Consider the following 19,183-nt stretch of genomic DNA (forward strand, 5'->3'; position numbering starts at 1 on the left):
GGGCTATGTGTGCACTATATGTACATATTATATGGGCAGTGTATGGGGCTATGTGTGCACTATATGTACATATTATATGGGCAGTGTATGGGGCTATGTGTGCACTATATGTACATATTATATGGGCAGTGTACGGCGCTATGTGGGCACTATATGTACATATTATATGGGCAGTGTATGGAGCTATGTGGGCACTATATGTACATATTATATGGGCAGTGTATAGGGCTATGTGTGCACTATATGTACATATTATATGGGCAGTGTATGGAGCTATGTGTGCACTATATGTACATATTATATGGGCAGTGTATGGCGCTATGTGGGCACTATATGTACATATTATATGGGCAGTGTACGGCGCTATGTGAGCACTATATGTACATATTATATGGCAGTGTATGGGGCTATGTGTGCACTATATGTACATATTATATGGGCAGTGTATGGGGCTATGTGTGCACTATATGTACATATTATATGGGCAGTGTATGGTGCTATGTGTGCACTATATGTACATATTATATGGGCAGTGTATGGGGCTATGTGTGCACTATATGTACATATTATATGGGCAGTGTATGGCGCTATGTGTGCACTATATGTACATATTATATGGGCAGTGTATGGCGCTATGTGTGCACTATATGTACATATTATATGGGCAGTGTATGGCGCTATGTGTGCACTATATGTACATATTATATGGGCAGTGTACGGCGCTATGTGTGCACTATATGTACATATTATATGGGCAGTGTATGGTGCTATGTGTGCACTATATGTACATATTATATGGGCAGTGTACGGGGCTATGTGTGCACTATATGTACATATTATATGGGAAGTGTACGGGGCTATGTGTGCACTATATGTACATATTATATGGGCAGTGTATGGCGCTATGTGTGCACTATATGTACATATTATATGGGCAGTGTACGGCGCTATGTGGGCACTATATGTACATATTATATGGGCAGTGTATGGAGCTATGTGGGCACTATATGTACATATTATATGGGCAGTGTATAGGGCTATGTGTGCACTATATGTACATATTATATGGGCAGTGTATGGAGCTATGTGTGCACTATATGTACATATTATATGGGCAGTGTATGGCGCTATGTGGGCACTATATGTACATATTATATGGGCAGTGTACGGCGCTATGTGAGCACTATATGTACATATTATATGGCAGTGTATGGGGCTATGTGTGCACTATATGTACATATTATATGGGCAGTGTATGGGGCTATGTGAGCACTATATGTACATATTATATGGCAGTGTATGGGGCTATGTGTGCACTATATGTACATATTATATGGGCAGTGTATGGAGCTATGTGGGCACTATATGTACATATTATATGGGCAGTGTATAGGGCTATGTGTGCACTATATGTACATATTATATGGGCAGTGTATAGGGCTATGTGTGCACTATATGTACATATTATATGGGCAGTGTATGGAGCTATGTGTGCACTATATGTACATATTATATGGGCAGTGTATGGAGCTATGTGTGCACTATATGTACATATTATATGGGCAGTGTATGGAGCTATGTGGGCACTATATGTACATATTATATGGGCAGTGTATGGGGCTATGTGTGCACTATATGTACATATTATATGGGCAGTGTATGGAGCTATGTGTGCACTATATGTACATATTATATGGGCAGTGTATGGCGCTGTGTGCACTATATGTACATATTATATGGGCAGTGTATGGAGCTATGTGTGCACTATATGTACATATTATATGGGCAGTGTATGGAGCTATGTGTGCACTATATGTACATATTATATGGGCAGTGTATGGCGCTATGTGTGCACTATATGTACATATTATATGGGCAGTGTATGGGGCTATGTGTGCACTATATGTACATATTATATGGGCAGTGTATGGCGCCATGTGTGCACTATATGTACATATTATATGGACAGTGTATGGCGCTATGTGTGCACTATATGTACATATTATATGGGCAGTGTATGGGGTTATGTGGGCACTATATGTACATATTATATGGGCAGTGTATGGCGCTTTGTGTGCACTATATGTACATATTATATGGCAGTGTATGGGGCTATGTGGGCACTATATGTACATATTATATGGGCAGTGTACGGCGCTATGTGGGCACTATATGTACATATTATATGGGCAGTGTATGGGGCTATGTGTGCACTATATGTACATATTATATGGCAGTGTATGGGGCTATGTGTGCACTATATGTACATATTATATGGCAGTGTATGGGGCTATGTGTGCACTATATGTACATATTATATGGGCAGTGTATGGGGCTATGTGTGCACTATATGTACATATTATATGGGCAGTGTATGGCGCTATGTGGGCACTATATGTACATATTATATGGGCAGTGTATGGCGCTATGTGTGCACTATATGTACATATTATATGGGCAGTGTATGGCGCTGTGTGCACTATATGTACATATTATATGGGCAGTGTATGGAGCTATGTGTGCACTATATGTACATATTATATGGCAGTGTACGGGGCTATGTGTGCACTATATGTACATATTATATGGGCAGTGTATGGCGCTATGTGTGCACTATATGTACATATTATATGGGCAGTGTACGGCGCTATGTGTGCACTATATGTACATATTATATGGGCAGTGTATGGAGCTATGTGTGCACTATATGTACATATTATATGGGCAGTGTATGGAGCTATGTGTGCACTATATGTACATATTATATGGGCAGTGTATGGCGCTATGTGTGCACTATATGTACATATTATATGGGCAGTGTATGGGGCTATGTGTGCACTATATGTACATATTATATGGGCAGTGTATGGGGCTATGTGTGCACTATATGTACATATTATATGGGCAGTGTATGGAGCTATGTGTGCACTATATGTACATATTATATGGGCAGTGTATGGGGCTATGTGTGCACTATATGTACATATTATATGGGCAGTGTATGGCGCTATGTGGGCACTATATGTACATATTATATGGGCAGTGTATGGCGCTATGTGTGCACTATATGTACATATTATATGGGCAGTGTATGGCGCTGTGTGCACTATATGTACATATTATATGGGCAGTGTATGGAGCTATGTGTGCACTATATGTACATATTATATGGGCAGTGTATGGGGCTATGTGTGCACTATATGTACATATTATATGGGCAGTGTATGGAGCTATGTGTGCACTATATGTACATATTATATGGGCAGTGTATGGAGCTATGTGTGCACTATATGTACATATTATATGGGCAGTGTATGGCGCTATGTGTGCACTATATGTACATATTATATGGGCAGTGTATGGGGCTATGTGTGCACTATATGTACATATTATATGGGCAGTGTATGGAGCTATGTGTGCACTATATGTACATATTATATGGGCAGTGTATGGAGCTATGTGTGCACTATATGTACATATTATATGGGCAGTGTATGGGGCTATGTGTGCACTATATGTACATATTATATGGGCAGTGTATGGAGCTATGTGTGCACTATATGTACATATTATATGGCAGTGTATGGGGCTATGTGTGCACTATATGTACATATTATATGGGCAGTGTATGGCGCTATGTGTGCACTATATGTACATATTATATGGGCAGTGTATGGCGCTATGTGTGCACTATATGTACATATTATATGGGCAGTGTATGGGGCTATGTGTGCACTATATGTACATATTATATGGGCAGTGTATGGGGCTATGTGTGCACTATATGTACATATTATATGGGCAGTGTATGGCGCCATGTGTGCACTATATGTACATATTATATGGACAGTGTATGGCGCTATGTGTGCACTATATGTACATATTATATGGGCAGTGTATGGGGTTATGTGGGCACTATATGTACATATTATATGGGCAGTGTATGGCGCTATGTGTGCACTATATGTACATATTATATGGCAGTGTATGGGGCTATGTGGGCACTATATGTACATATTATATGGGCAGTGTACGGCGCTATGTGGGCACTATATGTACATATTATATGGGCAGTGTATGGCGCTATGTGGGCACTATATGTACATATTATATGGGCAGTGTATGGCGCTATGTGTGCACTATATGTACATATTATATGGGCAGTGTATGGCGCTGTGTGCACTATATGTACATATTATATGGGCAGTGTATGGAGCTATGTGTGCACTATATGTACATATTATATGGGCAGTGTATGGAGCTATGTGTGCACTATATGTACATATTATATGGGCAGTGTATGGCGCTATGTGTGCACTATATGTACATATTATATGGGCAGTGTATGGGGCTATGTGTGCACTATATGTACATATTATATGGGCAGTGTATGGCGCCATGTGTGCACTATATGTACATATTATATGGACAGTGTATGGCGCTATGTGTGCACTATATGTACATATTATATGGGCAGTGTATGGGGTTATGTGGGCACTATATGTACATATTATATGGGCAGTGTATGGAGCTATGTGTGCACTATATGTACATATTATATGGGCAGTGTATGGCGCTATGTGTGCACTATATGTACATATTATATGGCAGTGTATGGGGCTATGTGTGCACTATATGTACATATTATATGGGCAGTGTATGGGGCTATGTGTGCACTATATGTACATATTATATGGGCAGTGTATGGCGCTATGTGTGCACTATATGTACATATTATATGGCAGTGTATGGGGCTATGTGTGCACTATATGTACATATTATATGGGCAGTGTATGGGGCCATGTGTGCACTAATGTACATATTATATGGGCAGTGTATGGGGCTATGTGTGCACTATATGTACATATTATATGGGCAGTGTATGGCGCTATGTGTGCACTATATGTACATATTATATGGGCAGTGTATGGGGCTATGTGTGCACTATATGTACATATTATATGGGCAGTGTATGGGGCTATGTGTGCACTATATGTACATATTATATGGCAGTGTATGGGGCTATGTGTGCACTATATGTACATATTATATGGGCAGTGTATGGGGCTATGTGTGCACTATATGTACATATTATATGGGCAGTGTATGGGGCTATGTGTGCACTATATGTACATATTATATGGGCAGTGTATGGAGCTATGTGTGCACTATATGTACATATTATATGGGCAGTGTATGGGGCCATGTGTGCACTATATGTACATATTATATGGGCAGTGTATGGCGCTATGTGTGCACTATATGTACATATTATATGGCAGTGTATGGGGCTATGTGTGCACTATATGTACATATTATATGGGCAGTGTATGGAGCTATGTGTGCACTATATGTACATATTATATGGGCAGTGTATGGTGCTATGTGTGCACTATATGTACATATTATATGGGCAGTGTATGGCGCCATGTGTGCACTATATGTACATATTATATGGCAGTGTATGGGGCTATGTGTGCACTATATGTACATATTATATGAACAGTGTATGGCGCTATGTGTGCACTATATGTACATATTATATGGGCAGTGTATGGCGCTATGTGGGCACTATATGTACATATTATATGGGCAGTGTATGGGGCTATGTGTGCACTATATGTACATATTATATGGGCAGTGTATGGCGCTATGTGTGCACTATATGTACATATTATATGGGCAGTGTATGGCGCTATGTGTGCACTATATGTACATATTATATGGGCAGTGTATGGGGCTATGTGTGCACTATATGTACATATTATATGGCAGTGTATGGGGTTATGTGGGCACTATATGTACATATTATATGGCAGTGTATGGGGCTATGTGTGCACTATATGTACATATTATATGAACAGTGTATGGCGCTATGTGTGCACTATATGTACATATTATATGGGCAGTGTATGGCGCTATGTGGGCACTATATGTACATATTATATGGGCAGTGTATGGGGCTATGTGTGCACTATATGTACATATTATATGGGCAGTGTATGGCGCTATGTGTGCACTATATGTACATATTATATGGGCAGTGTATGGGGCTATGTGTGCACTATATGTACATATTATATGGGCAGTGTATGGCGCTATGTGTGCACTATATGTACATATTATATGGGCAGTGTATGGCGCTATGTGTGCACTATATGTACATATTATATGGGCAGTGTATGGTGCTATGTGTGCACTATATGTACATATTATATGGGCAGTGTATGGCGCTATGTGTGCACTATATGTACATATTATATGGGCAGTGTATGGCGCTATGTGTGCACTATATGTACATATTATATGGGCAGTGTATGGCGCTATGTGTGCACTATATGTACATATTATATGGGCAGTGTATGGCGCTATGTGTGCACTATATGTACATATTATATGGGCAGTGTATGGCGCTATGTGTGCACTATATGTACATATTATATGGGCAGTGTATGGGGCTATGTGTGCACTATATGTACATATTATATGGACTTTCCATCACTCACCGTGGCTCCGCCCCTCCAGTCCGTATTGCTGCATCCGGTAGACGGTGAATTCCCGGGTGAAGGTCCCGGGGAGCAGGATGCACAGCACTACTACCCCTATCATCCTGGATCCGCGGCTGCTCTCTGTCACTGACCGTCGTCTCATTGTTGTGCTGACACCATCTGCCTAATCTGCGGCTAATCCGTGTCTGAGAGCCGGGGGTCACCCGTCTGTTATACAGGACCCTCCCCCCAGACTTGGGGGGTCCCGGGGGAGACTCATTGATGTATTTTAGGACTCCTGATATTTGGGAAATATCCCAGAATAATATGTATACATAATACTTCTCACAGCTGGGGGTCTGTTACAGTGTGCAGCACATGTAATCTGTCAGTCTGGGATTGTAGAGACTGGATATAAATTCTCTTCTGAAACGTCTCCAGTTACACAGAGCTGAGGTGTTGTGACTGTGTATCGGTCCTGTCCATGTGACTGGATGGAACCTCATGCGGCAATTATGCAGGAAGGGGATCAGGAGGTCCCCATTACTCACTCTTCTCTGTGCACCAGGTGTGTCTGTGCTGGCCGAGGCACTGGGGGCGGGGCCATGCCTGATGATGAAGAAGGGGCTGTGTTAACGTCTGCTGGTGTCCCGGGGGCGGGGCCGCATCTGCTGGTGTCCCGGGGGCGGGGCCGCATCTGCTGGTGTCCCGGGGGCGGGGCCGCATCTGCTGGTGTCCCGGGGGCGGGCCGCATCTGCTGGTGTCCCGGGGGCGGGGCCGCATCTGCTGGTGTCCCGGGGGCGGGGACTCTGGTCGATGTGCTTTATAAGAAACTTGTGATAGACAAGGAGGCGGGGCTCTGGTAGATGTGCTCTATTAGAGTTGTGTGATAGACAAGGAGGTGGGGTTCTGGTCAATATGCTCTATTAGAGTCGTGTGATAGACAAGGAGGCGGGGCTCTGGTCGATATGAAGTTGTGTGATAGACAAGGAGGCGGGGCTCTGGTCGATATGAAGTTGTGTGATAGACAAGGAGGCGGGGCTCTGGTAGATATGAAGTTGTGTGATAGACAAGGAGGCGGGGCTCTGGTCGATATGAAGTTGTGTGATAGACAAGGAGGCGGGGCTCTGGTCGATATGCTTTATTAGAGTCATGTTACACTACACACACCAGTAACATTGATAAATACTGCGATGGAAATGTTAAAAAAAAATATTATACAATTTTACAGATCAACAAAAAAACATCCCAGAATAAATAATACGACGCAAAAATCGGAAAAGTGATTTAACCTCTTCTGTGCCACAGGGTGTCGTGTCCTGCTCCGGCCTAGAGGGCGGCGCTCTACAGGGGTTAAGGCAGAACAAATCCTACACGATGGAGAGAAGTACAGTGACCCCCAAAAGTATGTGCCCCCCATCACTACAGCCGCCTGTGCACAAGACTGGACGCCCCGGGGGCTTCTCTTAAAGGGATTGTCCCATCTTCATATGGTGTCCCCCTCTGGGTCTCGGGTCATGTGATGTCTTGCAGGATTATAATCACTTATAATGTACAGCAGGAAATAAAGGGGCAGCAGCGACATTCACTACAACAAGGGCCAGGACACCGACCTCACCGGCCTCCGGGGGCGCTACAACACCCAGGAGCTCCCAGCGCCCTCTAGAGGCTGCAATACACCTCACCGGCCTCCGGGGGCGCTACAACACCCAGGAGCTCCCAGCGCTCTGCAGAGGCTGCAATACACCTCACCGGCCTCCGGGGGCGCTACAACACCCAGGAGCTCCCAGCGCCCTGCAGAGGCTGCAATACACCTCACCGGCCTCCGGGGGCACTACAACACCCAGGAGCTCCCAGCGCCCTGCAGAGGCTGCGATACACCTCACCGGCCTCCGGGGGGCGCTGCAATACCCAGGAACTCCCAGCGCACTCTAGAGGCTGCCATACACCTCACCGGCCTCCGGGGGGCGCTGCAATACCCAGGAACTCCCAGCGCCCTGCAGAGGCTGCCATACACCTCACCGGCCTCCGGGGGCGCTACAACACCCAGGAGCTCCCAGCGCCCTCTAGAGGCTGCAATACACCTCACCGGCCTCCGGGGGCGCTACAACACCCAGGAGCTCCCAGCGCCCTGCAGAGGCTGCGATACACCTCACCGGCCTCCGGGGGCGCTACAACACCCAGGAACTCCCAGCGCCCTGCAGAGGCTGCGATACACCTCACCGGCCTCCGGGGGGGCTACAACACCCAGGAGCTCCCAGCGCCCTGCAGAGGCTGCGATACACCTCACCGGCCTCCGGGGGGCGCTACAACACCCAGGAACTCCCAGCGCCCTGCAGAGGCTGCAATACACCTCACCGGCCTCCGGGGGCGCTACAACACCCAGGAGCTCCCAGCGCTCTGCAGAGGCTGCCATACACCTCACCGGCCTCCGGGGGCGCTACAACACCCAGGAGCTCCCAGCGCCCTGCAGAGGCTGCAATACACCTCACCGGCCTCCGGGGAGCGCTACAACACCCAGGAGCTCCCAGCGCACTGCAGAGGCTGCGATACACCTCACCGGCCTCCGGGGGCGCTACAACACCCAGGAACTCCCAGCGCCCTCTAGAGGCTGCGATACACCTCACCGGCCTCCGGGGGCGCAACAACACCCAGGAGCTCCCAGCGCCCTCTAGAGGCTGCCATACACCTCACCGGCCTCCGGGGGCGCTACAACACCCAGGAGCTCCCAGCGCCCTCTAGAGGCTGCCATACACCTCACCGGCCTCCGGGGGCGCTACAACACCCAGGAACTCCCAGCGCCCTCTAGAGGCTGCGATACACCTCACCGGCCTCCGGGGGCGCTACAACACCCAGGAGCTCCCAGCGCCCTCTAGAGGCTGCGATACACCTCACCGGCCTCCGGGGGCGCTACAACACGCAGGAGCTCCCAGCGCCCTGCAGAGGCTGCGATACACCTCACCGGCCTCCGGGGGCGCTACAACACCCAGGAGCTCCCAGCGCCCTCTAGAGGCTGCAATACACCTCACCGGCCTCCGGGGAGCGCTACAACACCCAGGAGCTCCCAGCGCACTGCAGAGGCTGCGATACACCTCACCGGCCTCCGGGGGCGCTACAACACCCAGGAACTCCCAGCGCCCTCTAGAGGCTGCGATACACCTCACCGGCCTCCGGGGGCGCAACAACACCCAGGAGCTCCCAGCGCCCTCTAGAGGCTGCCATACACCTCACCGGCCTCCGGGGGCGCTACAACACCCAGGAGCTCCCAGCGCCCTCTAGAGGCTGCCATACACCTCACCGGCCTCCGGGGGCGCTACAACACCCAGGAACTCCCAGCGCCCTCTAGAGGCTGCGATACACCTCACCGGCCTCCGGGGGCGCTACAACACCCAGGAGCTCCCAGCGCCCTGCAGAGGCTGCGATACACCTCACCGGCCTCCGGGGGCGCTACAACACCCAGGAGCTCCCAGCGCCCTCTAGAGGCTGCAATACACCTCACCGGCCTCCGGGGGCACTACAACACCCAGGAGCTCCCAGCGCCCTGCAGAGGCTGCGATACACCTCACCGGCCTCCGGGGAGCGCTACAACACCCAGGAGCTCCCAGCGCCCTGCAGAGGCTGCAATACACCTCACCGGCCTCCAGGGGGGGGGGGGGGGGCACTACAACACGCAGGAGCTCCCAGCGCCCTCTAGAGGCTGCAATACACCTCACCGGCCTCCGGGGGCACTACAACACCCAGGAGCTCCCAGCGCCCTGCAGAGGCTGCAATACACCTCACCGGCCTCCGGGGAGCGCTACAACACCCAGGAGCTCCCAGCGCCCTGCAGAGGCTGCAATACACCTCACCGGCCTCCAGGGGGGGCACTACAACACCCAGGAGCTACTAGCGCCCTCTAGAGGCTGCGATACACCTCACCGGCCTCCGGGGGGGCACTACAACACCCAGGAACTCCCAGCGCCCCCTAGAAGCTGGTCTACACCTCAATGGCCTCCGGGGGGGGCGCAACAACACCCAGGAGCTCCCAGCGCCCCCCTTAGAAGCTGGTCTACACCTCACTGGCCTACAGGGCACCGTACTGATGCCCCGCCCCATGCCTTCCCACCCCTTGCGCATCACACAGACCCTGCAGCACCCCTGCGCATCACACAGACCGCGCCACTCCCCCTAGAAGCCGACCCCTGCGCATCACACAGACTGCGCCACTCCCCCTAGAAGCCGACCCCTGCGCATCACACAGACCCCGTCCCTCCCCCTAGAAGCCGACCCCTGCGCATCACACAGACCGCGCCACTCCCCCTAGAAGCCGACCCCTGCGCATCACACAGACCGCGCCACTCCCCCTAGAAGCCGACCCCTGCGCATCACACAGACCGCGCCACTCCCCCTAGAAGCCGACCCCTGCGCATCACACAGATCGCGCCACTCCCCCTAGAAGCCGACCCCTGCGCATCACACAGACCGCGCCACTCCCCCTAGAAGCCGACCCCTGCGCATCACACAGACCGCGCCACTCCCCCTAGAAGCCGACCCCTGCGCATCACACAGACCGCGCCACTCCCCCTAGAGGCCACCCCCTGCGCATCACACAGACCGCGCCACTCCCCCTAGAAGCCGACCCCTGCGCATCACACAGACCCCGTCCCTCCCCCTAGAGGCCGCCCCCTGCGCATCACACAGACCGCGCCACTCCCCCTAGAAGCCAACCCCTGCGCATCACACAGACCCCGTCCCTCCCCCTAGAGGCCGCCCCCTGCACATGACACAGACTGCGCCACTCCCCCTAGAGGATGTTTTTCTTTTAGTCACTGACTCGGCCTCTCCAGCAGCGCCCCCTGCAGGTCACGGAGAGATGGTGTCCTGTGTAAACATCTACATGTTATGTGCAAACTGTGGATAAGGGGTGCACTATGGCACGAGGAGCTCCGCCCCATCCTCATGGCCCCTCCCCTAACATCACAGCTCCTCCCCTGACCACATGACCCCTGACAGCACCAACCAGTGTCACCTGAAAGAAACTGCAAACCTCATAATGAGAGGCATGGAGGACCTCGCGCCTCTCCCCGGACAGAAGTGACGCAGCTCAGCTTATTACATGAGGGTCAGGGAGAGGGACGCAGGGGAGGGGCCTGTGTGCGGGGGAGGGGCCTGTGTGCGGGGGAGGGGTACAGACTGAGCGGAGAGTGGTCTGTATGGGGGGGGGGGGGGTCTCTGTATACTATGGACATAAAACATGGAGACAGAAGAAACCAAATGACGTGCAGTATGATGGGGGTCCTGTGCAGGTTATGGGGGGCTCTTGTACAGTATATGAGTGGGGGGCACAGGAGGCTTCCACGTACCATACAGGGTGGTCTCCTGTGTATTATGGGAGGGGGGGCTCTGGTACTTTAGCTTAACCAAACACGGCACCTGCCCCGGGCCTGGATGTACCCAAACTTATCCCCAACTACAGGCAAACCCCAAATCCTGGGTCCCTCACAATCAACCACAAAATACAGGGGGAGCCCCTCACATCCCCCACTACTAACATGGGGCCTCCACCATCCTAAAATGACCCCCAGATTATGGGATGACTATATAGAGCATCTGCTGAGCCATCGCTATACAAGGCGCCAGCCTGAACCCCACAATCATAGGTCACCCCAATTACTTCTGCTGAGCCAAAAGGAACTAGAGAACCCCAAGATTTAAGTAGAGCCCACAAAATCCTACCGAAGTGCACCCCATAACCCCATCCCCCAGCGTTATGGGACGTCCATAGGTATCCCGGGAAATGAAGGGGAGCGCTGAAGCGCCCGGAAATGACCCCACTACAAAGAGAACTTACATGATGCTAGAGACACCCCCAGACTGTGGATCAGCCCGCTGGACCTCGGCTTCAGTCCTGACCCGCCCCTGACTACGACTACAGGTGCACGATGAGAAGCAGCAGCAGAGTCTGCGGGGGAGGGGAGGGGCGTGGCTTCTCCGGTCCCGGCTCCGCGGACAGAACCCATGAAATAAAATGGCGGATGGAGTTTTTGGTTTCTCCCGGCTCCATGAACACAGATCGGTGCGTGTCCTACCATAGGAGGAAGCAATGGCTGTTAGATTTACAGGAATCGTGGACGCACAAATCACAGGCAGCTCCCGCATTACTGGATATGGCAGGCGGTGGAGGAGGTGGCTTGGCAGCACATGCAGGTGGGGTTCACAGATTTGGGGGGTATCAGGTCCAGATCTTCATCGTCTGGAATCTCATCTAATCGGTAGCCGTCCTTCAGGAGCTGAATGTTCAAGTCCTGGTTTATCTGCTGCAGAAACAAAGTGGGAAAAGATTCACTATTCTGTATTATACCCCAGAGCTGCACTCACTATCCTGTATTATACCCCAGAGCTGCACTCACTATCCTGTATTATACCCCAGAGCTGCACTCACTATCCTGTATTATACCCCAGAGCTGCACTCACTATCCTGTATTATACCCCAGAGCTGCACTCACTATTCTGTATTATACCCCAGAGCTGCACTCACTATCCTGTATTATACCCCAGAGCTGCACTCACTATCCTGTATTATACCCCAGAGCTGCACTCACTATTCTGTATTATACCCCAGAGCTGCACTCACTATCCTGTATTATACCCCAGAGCTGCACTCACTATTCTGTATTATACCCCAGAGCTGCACTCACTATTCTGTATTATACCCCAGAGCTGCACTCACTATCCTGTATTATACCCCAGAGCTGCACTCACTATCCTGTATTATACCCCAGAGCTGCACTCACTATCCTGTATTATACCCCAGAGCTGCACTCACTATTCTGTATTATACCCCAGAGCTGCACTCACTATTCTGTATTATACCCCAGAGCTGCACTCACTATTCTGTATTATACCCCAGAGCTGCACTCACTATTCTGTATTATACCCCAGAGCTGCACTCACTATCCTGTATTATACCCCAGAGCTGCACTCACTATTCTGTATTATACCCCAGAGCTGCACTCACTATTCTGTATTATACCCCAGAGCTGCACTCACTATTCTGTATTATACCCCAGAGCTGCACTCACTATTCTGAATTATACCCCAGAGCTGCACTCACTATTCTGTATTATACCCCAGAGCTGCACTCACTATTCTGTATTATACCCCAGAGCTGCACTAACTATCCTGTATTATACCCCAGAGCTGCACTCACTATCCTGTATTATACCCCAGAGCTGCACTCACTATTCTGTATTATACCCCAGAGCTGCACTCACTATTCTGTATTATACCCCAGAGCTGCACTCACTATTCTGTATTATACCCCAGAGCTGCACTCACTATTCTGTATTATACCCCAGAGCTGCACTCACTATTCTGTATTATACCCCAGAGCTGCACTCACTATTCTGTATTATACCCCAGAGCTGCACTCACTATTCTGTATTATACCCCAGAGCTGCACTCACTATCCTGTATTATACCCCAGAGCTGCACTCACTATCCTGTATTATACCCCAGAGCTGCACTCACTATCCTGTATTATACCCCAGAGCTGCACTCACTATTCTGTATTATACCCCAGAGCTGCACTCACTATTCTGTATTATACCCCAGAGCTGCACTCACTATTCTGTATTATACCCCAGAGCTGCACTCACTATTCTGTATTATACCCCAGAGCTGCACTCACTATCCTGTATTATACCCCAGAGCTGCACTCACTATTCTGTATTATACCCCAGAGCTGCACTCACTATTCTGTATTATACCCCAGAGCTGCACTCACTATTCTGAATTATACCCCAGAGCTGCACTCACTATTCTGTATTATACCCCAGAGCTGCACTCACTATTCTGTATTATACCCCAGAGCTGCACTAACTATCCTGTATTATACCCCAGAGCTGCACTCACTATCCTGTATTATACCCCAGAGCTGCACTCACTATTCTGTATTATACCCCAGAGCTGCACTCACTATCCTGTATTATACCCCAGAGCTGCACTCACTATTCTGTATTATACCCCAGAGCTGCACTCACTATTCTGTATTATACCCCAGAGCTGCACTCACTATTCTGTATTATACCCCAGAGCTGCACTCACTATTCTGTATTATACCCCAGAGCTGCACTCACTATTCTGTATTATACCCCAGAGCTGCACTCACTATTCTGTATTATACCCCAGAGCTGCACTCACTATTCTGAATTATACCCCAGAGCTGCACTCACTATTCTGTATTATACCCCAGAGCTGCACTCACTATTCTGTATTATACCCCAGAGCTGCACTCACTATTCTGTATTATACCCCAGAGCTGCACTCACTATTCTGTATTATACCCCAGAGCTGCACTCACTATTCTGTATTATACCCCAGAGCTGCACTCACTATCCTGTATTATACCCCAGAGCTGCACTCACTATTCTGTATTATACCCCAGAGCTGCACTCACTATTCTGTATTATACCCCAGAGCTGCACTCACTATTCTGTATTATACCCCAGAGCTGCACTCACTATTCTGTATTATACCCTAGAGCTGCACACACTATTCTGTATTATACCCCAGAGCTGCACTCACTATCCTGTATTATACCCCAGAGCTGCACTCACTATTCTGTATTATACCCCAGAGCTGCACTCACTATTCTGTATTATACCCCAGAGATGCACTCACTATTCTGCTGCTGGTGCAGTCACTGTGTACATACATGACATTACTTATCCTGTACTGATCCTGAGTTACATCCTGTATTATACTCCAGAGCTGCACTCACTATTCTGCTGCTGGTGCAGTCACTGTACATACATGACATTACTTATCCTGTACTGATCCTGAGTTACATCCTGTATTATACTCCAGAGCTGCACTCACTATTCTGCTGCTGGTGCAGTCACTGTGTACATACATGACATTACTTATCCTGTACTGATCCTGAGTTACATCCTGTATTATACTCCAGAGCTGCACTCACTATTCTGCTGCTGGTGCAGTCACTGTACATACATGACATTACTTATCCTGTACTGATCCTGAGTTACATCCTGTATTATACTCCAGAGCTGCACTCACTATTCTGCTGCTGGTGCAGTCACTGTGTACATACATGACATTACTTATCCTGTACTGATCCTGAGTTACATCCTGTATTATACTCCAGAGCTGCACTCACTATTCTGCTGCTGGTGCAGTCACTGTGTACATACATGACATTACTTATCCTGTACTGATCCTGAGTTACATCCTGTATTATACTCCAGAGCTGCACTCACTATTCTGCTGCTGGTGCAGTCACTGTGTACATACATGACATTACTTATCCTGTACTGATCCTGAGTTACATCCTGTATTATGCTCCAGAGCTGCGCTCACTATTCTGCTGCTGGTGCAGTCACTGTGTACATACATGACATTACTTATCCTGTACTGATCCTGAGTTACATCCTGTATTATACCCCAGAGCTGCACTCACTATTCTGCTGCTGGTGCAGTCACTGTGTACATACATGACATTACTTATCCTGTACTGATCCTGAGTTACATCCTGTATTATACTCCGGAGCTGCACTCACTATCTGCTGCTGGTGCAGTCACTGTGTACATACATGACATTACTTATCCTGTACTGATCCTGAGTTACATCCTGTATTATACCCCAGAGCTGCACTCACTATTCTGCTGCTGGTGCAGTCACTGTGTACATACATGACATTACTTATCCTGTACTGATCCTGAGTTACCTCCTGTATTATACGCCAGAGCTGCACTCACTATTCTGCTGCTGGTGCAGTCACTGTGTACATACATGACATTACTTATCCTGTACTGATCCTGAGTTACATCCTGTATTATACCCCAGAGCTGCACTCACTATTCTGCTGCTGGTGCAGTCACTGTGTACATACATGACATTACTTATCCTGTACTGATCCTGAGTTACATCCTGTATTATACTCCAGAGCTGCACTCACTATTCTGCTGCTGGTGCTGTCACTGTGTACATACATGACATTACTTATCCTATACTGATCCTGAGTTACATCCTGTATTATACCCCAGAGCTGCACTCACTATTCTGCTGCTGGTGCAGTCACTGTGTACATACATGACATTACTTATCCTGTACTGATCCTGAGTTACATCCTGTATTATACCCCAGAGCTGCACTCACTATTCTGCTGCTGGTGCAGTCACTGTGTACTTACATGACATTACTTATCCTGTACTGATCCTGAGTTACATCCTGTATTATACCCCAGAGCTGCACTCACTATTCTGCTGCTGGTGCAGTCACTGTGTACATACATGACATTACTTATCCTGTACTGATCCTGAGTTACATCCTGTATTATACTCCGGAGCTGCACTCACTATCTGCTGCTGGTGCAGTCACTGTGTACATACATGACATTACTTATCCTGTACTGATCCTGAGTTACATCCTGTATTATACTCCAGAGCTGCACTCACTATTCTGCTGCTGGTGCAGTCACTGTGTACATACATGACATTACTTATCCTGTACTGATCCTGAGTTACATCCTGTATTATATCCCAGAGCTGCACTCACTATTCTGCTGCTGGTGCAGTCACTGTGTACATACATGACATTACTTATTCTGTACTGATCCTGAGTTACATCCTGTATTATACCCCAGAGCTGCACTCACTATTCTGCTGCTGGGGCAGTCACTGTGTACATACATGACATTACTTATCCTGTACTGATCCTGAGTTACATCCTGTATTATACCCAGAGCTGCACTCACTATTCTGCTGCTGGTGCAGTCACTGTGTACATACATGACATTACTTATCCTGTACTGATCCCGAGTTACATCCTGTATTATACTCCAGAGCTGCACTCACTATTCTGCTGCTGGTGCAGTCACTGTGTACATACATGACATTACTTATCCTGTACTGATCCTGAGTTACATCCTGTATTATACTCCAGAGCTGCACTCACTATTCTGCTGCTGGTGCAGTCACTGTGTACATACATGACATTACTTATCCTGTACTGATCCTGAGTTACATCCTGTATTATACCCCAGAGCCGCACTCACTATTCTGCTGCTGGTGCAGTCACTGTGTACATACATGACATTACTTATCCTGTACTGATCCTGAGTTACATCCTGTATTATACTCCAGAGCTGCACTCACTATTCTGCTGCTGGTGCAGTCACTGTGTACATACATGACATTACTTATCCTGTACTGATCCTGAGTTACATCCTGTATTATACCCCAGAGCTGCACTCACTATTCTGCTGCTGGTGCAGTCACTGTGTACATACATGACATTACTTATCCTGTACTGATCCTGAGTTACATCCTGTATTATACCCCAGAGCTGCACTCACTATTCTGCTGCTGGTGCAGTCACTGTGTACATACATGACATTACTTATCCTGTACTGATCCTGAGTTACATCCTGTATTATACTCCGGAGCTGCACTCACTATCTGCTGCTGGTGCAGTCACTGTGTACATACATGACATTACTTATCCTGTACTGATCCTGAGTTACATCCTGTATTATACCCCAGAGCTGCACTCACTATTCTGCTGCTGGTGCAGTCACTGTGTACATACATGACATTACTTATCCTGTACTGATCCTGAGTTACCTCCTGTATTATACGCCAGAGCTGCACTCACTATTCTGCTGCTGGTGCAGTCACTGTGTACTTACATGACATTACTTATCCTGTACTGATCCTGAGTTACATCCTGTATTATACCCCAGAGCTGCACTCACTATTCTGCTGCTGGTGCAGTCACTGTGTACATACATGACATTACTTATCCTGTACTGATCCTGAGTTACATCCTGTATTATACTCCGGAGCTGCACTCACTATCTGCTGCTGGTGCAGTCACTGTGTACATACATGACATTACTTATCCTGTACTGATCCTGAGTTACATCCTGTATTATACTCCAGAGCTGCACTCACTATTCTGCTGCTGGTGCAGTCACTGTGTACATACATGACATTACTTATCCTGTACTGATCCTGAGTTACATCCTGTATTATATCCCAGAGCTGCACTCACTATTCTGCTGCTGGTGCAGTCACTGTGTACATACATGACATTACTTATTCTGTACTGATCCTGAGTTACATCCTGTATTATACCCCAGAGCTGCACTCACTATTCTGCTGCTGGGGCAGTCACTGTGTACATACATGACATTACTTATCCTGTACTGATCCTGAGTTACATCCTGTATTATACCCAGAGCTGCACTCACTATTCTGCTGCTGGTGCAGTCACTGTGTACATACATGACATTACTTATCCTGTACTGATCCTGAGTTACATCCTGTATTATACTCCAGAGCTGCACTCACTATTCTGCTGCTGGTGCAGTCACTGTGTACATACATGACATTACTTATCCTGTACTGATCCTGAGTTACATCCTGTATTATACCCCAGAGCCGCACTCACTATTCTGCTGCTGGTGCAGTCACTGTGTACATACATGACATTACTTATCCTGTACTGATCCTGAGTTACATCCTGTATTATACTCCAGAGCTGCACTCACTATTCTGCTGCTGGTGCAGTCACTGTGTACATACATGACATTACTTATCCTGTACTGATCCTGAGTTACATCCTGTATTATACCCCAGAGCTGCACTCACTATTCTGCTGCTGGTGCAGTCACTGTGTACATACATGACATTAC

General features: G+C 48.2%; 2 protein-coding genes and 1 long non-coding RNA gene across 4 annotated transcripts in view; all 3 read right to left on the minus strand.

Annotated features, from left to right (window-relative positions):
- The window catches only part of LOC140114520 (BOS complex subunit NCLN-like), a 37,914-nt gene extending 31,174 nt beyond the window's left edge, over positions 1 to 6,740 (minus strand). The window contains exon 1 of the mRNA XM_072132713.1: positions 6,507 to 6,740. Within this exon, the coding sequence (XP_071988814.1) occupies positions 6,507 to 6,651 (145 nt within the window). The 5' untranslated portion in view covers positions 6,652 to 6,740. The remainder of the gene's footprint in view (positions 1 to 6,506) is intronic.
- An 874-nt stretch (positions 6,741 to 7,614) lies between these two features.
- LOC140114536 (uncharacterized) lies at positions 7,615 to 10,128 on the minus strand. Its single transcript, XR_011852735.1, has 2 exons — positions 9,581 to 10,128; positions 7,615 to 9,512 (listed from the first exon to the last, which is right to left on the minus strand). It is a non-coding gene; the product is annotated as an uncharacterized lncRNA (long non-coding RNA).
- A 1,063-nt stretch (positions 10,129 to 11,191) lies between these two features.
- FAM219A (family with sequence similarity 219 member A) overlaps positions 11,192 to 19,183 on the minus strand; it is a 75,292-nt gene continuing 67,300 nt past the window's right edge. For both annotated transcript variants that reach the window (XM_072132717.1, XM_072132715.1), the window contains exon 6: positions 11,192 to 12,784. In XM_072132717.1, coding sequence (XP_071988818.1) covers positions 12,626 to 12,784 — 159 coding nt within the window. In that variant the 3' untranslated portion in view covers positions 11,192 to 12,625. The remainder of the gene's footprint in view (positions 12,785 to 19,183) is intronic.

This window comes from Engystomops pustulosus, chromosome 1 (genome assembly GCF_040894005.1).
Source record: "Engystomops pustulosus chromosome 1, aEngPut4.maternal, whole genome shotgun sequence".
NCBI classification, from domain to species: Eukaryota; Metazoa; Chordata; class Amphibia; order Anura; family Leptodactylidae; genus Engystomops; species Engystomops pustulosus.